Source organism: Gadus macrocephalus, chromosome 20 (assembly GCF_031168955.1).
Source record: "Gadus macrocephalus chromosome 20, ASM3116895v1".
NCBI lineage: Eukaryota > Metazoa > Chordata > Actinopteri > Gadiformes > Gadidae > Gadus > Gadus macrocephalus.
In genome coordinates this window covers 12561597-12571814 of record NC_082401.1, presented here as the reverse complement: position 1 = coordinate 12571814, position 10218 = coordinate 12561597, and the positions used below count along the sequence as shown (strand labels likewise).

The 10218-nt window shown below is 47.8% G+C and overlaps 1 protein-coding gene across 1 annotated transcript; it reads left to right on the top strand.

Moving 5' to 3' along the window:
- The first annotated feature begins 2061 nt into the window (after window positions 1-2061).
- LOC132448598 (gap junction alpha-8 protein-like) lies at window positions 2062-4983 on the top strand. The gene is made up of 2 exons (XM_060040034.1): window positions 2062-2253; window positions 3060-4983. Exon 2 carries the CDS (start codon window positions 3075-3077, stop codon window positions 4353-4355), a length of 1281 nt encoding a protein of 426 aa, XP_059896017.1. The 5' UTR covers window positions 2062-2253; window positions 3060-3074; the 3' UTR covers window positions 4356-4983.
- The last annotated feature ends 5235 nt before the right edge of the window (window positions 4984-10218 follow it).

Below are 10218 nucleotides of genomic sequence, written 5' to 3'. Positions count from 1 at the left end.
GAGGGGCATTGGAATTCAGGCACCTTTGATTGACCGGCAAAGTGGATTCCGAGAACCAATCACGGAAAATATGTCCTTATGGGTCAGAAATACAGAGGAAGCAGGCGTCAGATTGAAACACATATTCTCACAGTTCAATCATAAACAGCTGATGAATGTCCAATCCATTTCTAACAAATAACTGTCAATTTGTTCAGACAAATAAACTTAATTTCCAGTTACATTTTTCTGCTCCATACTTTTTGTTCACCTTACAGCCTTTAGGGTTGACCTAGTATTCAGAGTCCAGGATCCTTTAATGAAGAGTGAGTGACCAGGTCACAATAAAGGAGTTAGATAGTGAATAGGACCAACGGGTCCAATAACCTTTATATTATTAGTGCTGCAAGCAGCGCTCTGTTATTGTTCTTCTTAGGCTTTATTCTTTCTTTCTTATTCCCTACAAATTTTCAACCAGAAACTCAATTCCACTTTTAAAATGTTCATAGTAGCTTGGAATCGCACATTACCCTTTAAAATTGTTAAACATTTTGAACATTTTGAATTATTATTTTGTGATGGAAGTCAGTGGTCCAGTCGTCATTTTCTGACTCTTCAACTAATTCAGACTTCATAACTTGGTACATTTTTAACTCTAAACCTTTGTTCAAACGTTTAGCAAATAAACACACTTTGTTCAACAGATTTTCCACATAATTAAGACTTTTTTCAGAATCGACAGTTTAATTTCATACCGGCTTCATATATTTTCAGTTGGTCTGATTGACCGTGAGGCTAGAGCGTGAGGACATTCTCGATGACGCTCTTGCCCAAGGTGGCTATTTAGCGATAACCCGAGGCGGCTATCACAAAAACTAACTAGTGTTCCATAGCCTAACAACGTCAACATTCAACCTAGAAACACATTGTTAAGCTTAAACGGTTACGGTATTTCTTGTTTCACTGGCGCTGAAATTATTAATCGATTGAAAATATGATGTTCATATATCAGGCGTTTGTTTGCGGGGACCCCGTTCATATGGCCAGAGGTTAGGGGCTTTCTCCATATCCGGTGTACTCCCGGTAGAAGCTAAATGCTAACAACAATTCTTAAAACGATATTTTTCATGTCATGCTATCGACAAAAACGATGTGTCATAAGAAAGTGTGATAAGCCTCATCATTTTGTGTCAATAACCCACTTTTCTTACTTAAATTACTACCACACAAACAAACAAACACACACACACACACACACACACACACACACACACACACACACACACACACACACACACACACACACACACACACACACACACACACACACACACACACACACACACACACACACTTCAACCATTTCAAACTTTATCAGAAGAGCTCAGCTATTCTATATTTTATCTCAAATGTATTCAAAATGTATGTAGGTATTTGTTCAACTCCTACAATTAAATTGTTTCCAACCAGTTTTCATGGTGTGCTTATGTATATGTGATGTGTGTGTAAATGTGTGTATATGTGTGTGTGTGTGTATGTATGTATGTTTGTGTATCTATGTATGCATGTATGTGTGTGTGTGCGTGTGTGTGTGTGTGTGTGGGTGTACGTTTGTGCACGTGTAGCATTGCTCTGTGTGTATCTCATCATACAGTACACTCGTACATGTGTACTGTTTGATTGATGTGGGTGTGCGTGCCTGTATACGTCTGTGTGTGCATTAGTGTGTGTGCACTAAGTTGTTATAGCGAGCAGCGTGGTTGCACTCTGTGAGTGTGTGTGTGTTTGTGCCGTGTGTGTGTGTGTGTGTGCGCGCGTGCTGTGTGTGCGTGCTGTATGTATGTGTGTGTGTGTGCGCGCGTGCTGTGTGTGCGTGCTGTAGTGCTGTATGCATGTGTGTGTGTGTGTGTGTGTGTGTGTGTGTACTCGGTGCCCTGGCTGCGCGGCGGCGGCGGCGTCCATGTTGGTATGAGGGCCCGGGGGTCTGCTCCCACACGCCCCCCCCCCCTCCCCCCCCCCCCCCCCCCCCCCCCCCCCCCCCCCCCGGCGGTCCTTTGTCCGCGCGTCACTCCGGCGCCCCAGAGAAAGGCCGTCTGGCACCAAGCTTAAATATTGCAGCAAACTAAAAAGCCGCCATCAGAGCCGGTTCATCTGCTCAGTGGGGCGGCAGGGACAGGGCTTTAGGTGGGAGAGAGGGCAGCGCAGAGTTCACTTCCCCCCCGACGGCCACACACTAACGGGACACCACTCAACCTCGCCGGAGCCGCAGCTGTGGCAAGTGGCCGACCGTCCCCGAGTTCGCAGTAACCTCCGCTCAGACCAGGGACTTTATCAGTTTTTCTCCTAAGCTTGTTTGTGTGGAGGCGGGCGGGGGGTCCGCGGCCGGGCGGGGGAGACGGTGTTTTAGGAGGGGCGCCTCCACTTTGGGACGCGCTTCGGTTAAAGTTCACTTTATTCACACACTCTGAGGTTTGGTCACTTTGGGGACGCGCTTCGGTTTAAGTTTCACTTTATTCACACACTCTGAGGTTTGGTCACTTTGGGGACGCGCTTCGGTTAAAGTTTCACTTTATTCACACACTCTGAGGTTTGGTCATTTTGGGGACGCGCTTCGGTTAAAGTTTCACTTTATTCACACTCAGAGGTTTGGTCATTTTGGGGACGCGCTTCGGTTAAAGTTTCACGTTATTCACACACTCTTAGGTTTGTTCACTTTGGGGACGCGCTTTGGTTAAATTTCACTTTATTCACACACTCAGTTTGGTAAAAGGCAGTAAATCGGCTTTAGGTGTGGGAGGAGATGGTTTGCGGGGGTTGGTTGTTGTTTGGCTGTTTGCTTGTCAGTTGAGTGTTGTTAGGGTTAGGCGTTTTTACGGCCATTTTGCTTTTGTAACAAGTGTCCCGACCGAATCGACGCGGTCGCATCAGAAACAGGTTGAGGGCGGATTCTGCTGAGTTTAACTTTACCCCCCACCTCCCCCCACCCAGTTTACGATTCTCACCCCTTTTCTCTTTTCCCCTCCCCCTTACCTCCCCCACCCTATATCCCTCCTCCGCCCTACCCTCCCTTTACTCTGCAGTGCTACGGAGCGACCATGGGCGACTGGAGCTTTCTGGGGAACATTTTAGAGGAAGTGAACGAGCACTCGACGGTGATCGGCCGGGTGTGGCTCACGGTGCTCTTCATCTTCCGCATCCTGATCCTGGGGACGGCGGCCGAGTTTGTGTGGGGCGACGAGCAGTCCGACTACGTGTGCAACACCAACCAGCCCGGTTGCGAGAACGTGTGCTACGACGAGGCCTTCCCCATCTCCCACATCCGCCTGTGGGTGCTGCAGATCATCTTTGTGTCCACGCCGTCGCTGGTCTACGTGGGCCACGCCGTGCACCATGTCCACATGGAGGAGAAGCGCAAGGAGCGCGAGGAGGCGGAGCTCAGCCGCCAGCAGGAGCTGAGCGAGGAGCGGCTGCCGCTGGCGCCCGACCAGGGCAGCGTGCGCACCACCAAGGAGACCAGCACCAAGGGCAGCAAGAAGTTCAGGCTGGAGGGCACCCTGCTGCGGACGTACATCTGCCACATCATCTTCAAGACGCTGTTCGAGGTGGGCTTCGTGGTGGGCCAGTACTTCCTGTACGGCTTCCACATCCTGCCGCTGTACAAGTGCAGCCGCTGGCCCTGCCCCAACATCGTGGACTGCTTCGTGTCGCGCCCCACCGAGAAGACCGTCTTCATCATCTTCATGCTGGCCGTGGCGTGCGTCTCGCTCTTCCTCAACTTCGTGGAGATCAGCCACCTGGGCCTGAAGAAGATCCGCTTCGTGTTCCGCAAGCCGGCACCGGCCCCGGCGCCCGGGGAGGCCTCGGCGCCGCCCGCGCTGCTCCAGGGGAAGCTGCCCCTGGCTCTGCCGGGCCTGCAGAGGGCCAAGGGCTACAAGCCCCTGGAGGAGGAGAAGGCCGCCCACGTCAGCCAGCTGTACCCGCTGGCCGAGGTGGGCATGGAGGCCGGCCGCCTGGCCCCGCCCTTCCACGGCCTCGAGGAGAGGGAGGAGAAGATGCTGCACCTCTCCAAGGCGTACGAGACGCTGCCCAGCTACGCCCAGACCACCGAGAAGGGCAGCGTGACGCTCATCCCCGAGTCCGAGCCGGAGCAGGAGGTGGCGGCGGAGGTGGTGCTGGAGGCGCCGGCGCCGGAGGTGGTGGTGGAGGAGGAGGCGCCGGCGCCGGAGGTGGTGGTGGAGGAGGTGGTGTCCGGGGAGGGTGGAGATCCTCTGATGGACGCTGGGCTGGAGGCGGCGGATACGATAGAAGACACGAGACCGCTGAGCCGGCTGAGCAAAGCCAGCAGCAGGGCGAGGTCAGATGATCTGACTGTATGAACACACACACACACACACACACACACACACACACACACACACACACACACACACACACACACACACGGGCCGTACACACACACACTACACACACACACACACACGGGCCATACACACACACACCCACACACACCCGACTCAAGACGAAACGCCAAAAGCATAGACAGGTCGATATCCGAGGGAAACACCACAAGAAGCGTGAATTAAACGTGATTAAAATGGTTTCTTAATGCAAAAGAGAGAGGGCCGATAATTCAACCAGGCGATGAAACATCGACACGTGTTTGTGACAAAAGTGAACATAAAGTTGTAGCTGAAGGAGAAGGTAGGATTTATTTTTAAAACTGTGTTCTTATATTTCAAAATGTGGTAAGGACACATGCAAATGGAGAATGTTTTTACTTGATGAAAATCCATGTTCCATTTTTAGGAAACAACCTTTTTCATTTGCAGGAGTTTAAACGATATAAAAAGCTTTGAACTCATAGGTGGAAGACAATTAATCATTTTGTCGTGTGTCTGCAAACCAGTAATCTCGCTGTAGGCGTTAGACTTTGATTCCTATTCAGAACGCAGCACGCCACAAAGTGAGACGAGTGGCTGCAAATGTCATTGGCTCTCGCACAGACATACCAAAGCCAAGAATTACCAAAATAGGGCATGTACCAGAGCACACCTTTTGCACACCCAGAGGATCAGACACCTAACCACTCACCCACTCCTCATCCCCGCACCGATCACACAGCGTTCTTTGTGAGGGGAGTGACTGTGGTGTCACAGCAGCGCAGGGCTCCTGCATTCTCCGGTTTATATTCCGGGCGCTGAACCCACAGAGTAGTGAGAAACAAAACAAAAAAACACACCAAACAAATCGACAAAAAAAGACCACATTGTTGAATGTCACTTTTTCAATGTCACTCTTATTCTCTTTATTTTAGATTGCTTGTGTTGTGTAGCGCTTTCAACCGCAGAAGCGTACTTGTGATAGCAGTTGTTATTTGGAGCGCAAACAGAGGCCGTTCTGCCCCAATCAGAGCGTGAGCCCTCAGACGCGGCGCGCGCACCGCTGTGCACACAGCCGGATGATAAAGATTGCGCCCCATCAGCACAAAGTATTGTTGAGGCCGAGACAACAAATGAATCTGCTCCCATCAATGAAAACAAGCATCCTTGACATAGCTGTGGGGTGGTGGTCCTCCGGGGCGCTCATCGGACCGCCGCGGTGGTCCGAACCCAAAACCATTCAAAAATACGTTTACAAATTCAGAGTGAAGCAAACTAATCACGGGCAGAGCGTGTTGTACATAAAGCCCAGTCTGATGTCCCATCATGTACATAATGCGCAGACCAGCTGTGTGTAGGGAAAACCTAATAGATATTATAACTCTTAGAACCCTTTATTTATATATATATATATATATATAGGCTATATATATATATATATATACATACATACATATATATATAAATATATATATATTTATAGCAAATCAAATCCACTATATATTGCCCTAAGATAAGTACAACCTTAGAGTATTGTTTCCTTTCAATTCTTTCTACATGTACTTTCATACCAAATGTGAATATTTATTAATTCAATAAAACAAATAGCAAATTAAAAATAATACAGCATCATTTGTCGATCATGCATTCTAATTCTTACCATTTAATTTAATAAATAATAATTTCTTGATGCACAAACATGTAACCAGCTTCAGGTTCAGCAGTAGATTTTAATTTTGTTGATTTTAAATAGCTGCCATTGTACAATTTCCTGTGCCTTATCTGTACATGTTGATTCTCAAATGTTGTAAGATGTAAGTGCTTATTGCTCTGGGAATATGTCAACTTTTTGTTTTATTTACTTTTGTTTTTTTAAGAATCCTGATAATTTGTGTATACAATCCCAACACACAAACCAAACAACCACGCACACACACACACACACACACACACACACACACACACACACACACACACACACACACACACACACACACACACACACACACACACACACACACACACACACACACACACACACACATCAAACTAAGATGCTATGCAAGAAGATTTTGATCAGATACATATCGCTTTGTATTTAATCATTAATTTGATGACGTTAAGGAATTATGTCAAAAACGCATACAGAAACGCCAAACATGCACAGAAACACAAACACACACACACACACAGGCGCAAAACATGAACGAACATACACACACACACACACACACACAGCTTTGGTTTTGGGGTATGAACAAATGTTAATGGGCAGACACATGCCTACAAATTGTGACCCGCATCAAAATACAGCATCATAGTCTCCAACGTGTTGAATCTATTCCTCATGGGCTGAACTGATATGGACGGTATGTATTTTTTTTTAAGATGGATACAGTGCCTATTTATAAGAAACTTTTGATTAATCTTTGGAAAAAGAAAAAAAAAATCTTTTCACTAACTTGTAGTCCTCTTTGCTCCTAGACGTGTGGCAGAACCTTTGACATGTGAACCAATAAACGGTCAGACGTGGTCAACAAGTGTTACTGCTGCCTGGTTGTTTTTTAACCCTCCACACACACACACACACACACACACACACACACACACACACACACACACACACACACACACACACACACACACACACACACACACACACACACACACACACACACACACACACACACACACACACACACACACACACACACACAACAATGTATTTAAAACCACATTTGTCCAGCATTCAGTGGCGTTTGATGTTTCAGCCTTGGTGAAGTAAAACTTTATCACCACTGTTTTCACAGCAATGGAAGATTATGTACATTTATGATTTTAGATTACACCACATATGTTGATGAACATAAGAAGATTAGTGGAAGTAGTTTTGCTGGGCTGGGATCCTGCTTTCTGATGTCCTTGATACCTTTGACACATTTATTCCCCAAATTGTCCTATGGATTCCAACTATTTGAACTATATCTCCTTTCTCAATGATGACCCGCACTGTCCCATCCTGCTGTCTGGGTGCTGCTATGGTATCACACTGGGAGGAATGGGACTGGGAGGAATGGGATCGGGAGGAATGGGATCGGGAGGAATGGGACTGGGAGGAATGGGACCGGGGGTGACCCTACTGGGCTGATCCTCAACAGGCTACACAAGTTCAGATTAGTTAGAGAAGCTCTGACTAGTGAGAGAAGACTAGTGAGAGAAAACTAGTGAGAGAAGACTAGTAAGAGAAGCTCTGACTAGAGAAGACTAGTGAAAGAAGACTAGTAAGAGAAGCTCTGACTAGTGAGAGAAGACTAGTGAGAAACGACTAGTGAGAGAAGCTCAGACAGGCGACTAGTGGGAGATGACTAGTGAGAGATGACTAGTGAGAGAAGCTCAGACAGGCGACTAGTGGGAGATGACTAGTGAGAGACGACTAGTGAGAGAAGCTCAGACAGGCGACTAGCGGGAGATGACTAGTGAGAGATGACTAGTGAGAGAAGCTCTGACTAGTGGGAGAGGGGACCTAGGTTTCCATGCAGTAACAGTTATGAGCTCCTCTCCTGGGCTGGCGGACTCCGTGGTGAACCCCTGGACCAAAGCCTCTGCTCCTGAATCTGAACCTGGAACGACCGGAACGTCAACACAACTGAGGACCTAGAGGTTCAGGAAAACCAGCAGAACGAGGATCACTGCTGTGACAGGAGAGGACAGGTGAGGAGAGGAGAGACAGGCGAGGAAAGATGAGACAGGTGAGGAGAGGAGAGACAGGCGAGGAAAGATGAGACAGGTGGGGAGAGGAGAGACAGGTGAAGAAAGGTGAGACCGGGAAGGAGAGGGGAGAGAGGTGAGGAGAGGGGCGGGACCTGAATAGGAGGTGATCCTCATGCCATCCCGCTCTAAAAACAAAGACTTCCTTGGCGGGGGTGTCTGGTTCAGATATTTTAATGGAGTCCATGGCTGCAGTCAGTGGCAGATGGCATGGTGCTGGTTGATTACCTTTTGAATGACGGCTCGTGTTGCGTAGTACCGGCAGTGGTCGATCGACTGTGCGAGCAGCGCCCCCTGCTGGTCAGCCGGGACCATCGCTCCTGAGAACCCGGAGAACTGAGAGCAGGTCACAACAGAAACAACACCAAAAACACTTGTGTAGCAGAACTGTACAAAAACACACAAGCACACACACACACACACACACACACACACACACACACACACACACACACACACACACACACACACACACACACACACACACACACACACACACACACACACAAGGACATCAATGGATTCTTCACACAACACTGTCTATATGACTGCATTGGATCTGAGACCAACTGTACTGCTTCTGTGATTCCTTGATCACATGCCTACGGAAGACAGAAAGTGTTCCTGGATGTTTACCTCTACCAGCCAGCAGGGGGCGCCAGAGCTGCTGCTCCTGCTGTGGGTCTGCTGCTGTAAACATTGCCTCAGACAATACCAAAGTAAGGCAATACTAAGATATGAGATATCAGATGGTGATCAAACCTTTACTGGGGAAACAGGTTGGATACAGTCGTGGTATAGACGACCGGATGTAGTGCAGCTGACTACATAGACATGCATCTAGGATGAGACTTATTGCAATTGTTTCCATGATAGATAAAGATCTTCCGTAGCTTGTCTAGACCTGAAGAGGACTCAGGCTGTGTATTGTCTGCTGCCAGATACGAGCTTGTCTTGAGTCTGCTGTAAGCAGATGGATCATCTTTCTTTTGCTAAAGTGATGAGCAGAAGAAGGTGAACTGCACTCGTCTGATCGTCATGACAAGTCAACAGAACTGAAACTGTGTGTGGGGGGGATGTGGTGATAGGAGGACACTGTCTATGTACATGCACATCATTAACACTAGGCGTCTGTATGTACATGCACATCATTAACACTAGGCGTCTGTCTATGTACATGCACATCATTAACACTAGACGTCCGTCTATGCACATGCACATCATTAACACTAGACGTCCGTCGATGCACATGCACATCATAAATACTAGGCGTCTATCTATGTACAAATACTAGGTGTCTGTCTATGAACATGCACATCATTCATACTAGGTGTCTGTCTATGAACATGCACATCATTAATACTAGGTGTCTGTCGATGTACATGCACTTCTACAATAGGACGTTTCTCTGTCTATGCACATGTACTTCTACAATAGAAGATTATATCTATGCTTATGCATTTCTCTGATAGGGGGTTTCTCTGTCCATTTATATACACTTCTGCATAAAAGATAATAATTCTTGGAACAAGCACTTCTATAACAGGAGGTATCTGTCTATGTAAATGTGCTTGAGCACTGTCACAAACCACAAAAGACCGGAAACTGCAGTGACACCAATTTTATGATAATCTCTCCCTCCCTCCCTCTCTCTCTCTCTCTCTCTCTCTCTCTCTCTCTCTCTCTCTCTCTCTCGCTCTTGGCTGTCTCTGTCGATGGAGGCAACCTGATAAGGACAGCATGCAGGCTCATCCCTGAGAAGAGACACGGAGCTGAGAACGCTGGTCTGGTGGCTGGCCGTCCTGAGTACTGCTGGACCCCCTGACCCCCACGGCTTGACCCCCTGGACCCCACCCCTGGACCCCCACCCCTGGACCCCCACCCCTGGACCCCCACCTCTGGACCCCCACCTCTGGACCCCAAGGACAGCCCTCTGACACCATGGGGAACTGTCTTTCAGAGATGTGAGTGATTCAGTGATTCACTCTGTGCAAACTACACTGTCTTTTTACTTGGTAACCTCTACATTATAAACTAAAGATAGTGTGTGTTGGTTTGTCTGTGCGTGTCTGTGTGGGGGGGTGTATGTGTG

Coding starts and splice junctions, on each gene's coding strand:
- LOC132448598 (XM_060040034.1), top strand. CDS start 3,075: ATGGGCGACTGGAGCTTTCTGGGGAACATTTTAGAGGAAGTGAACGAG.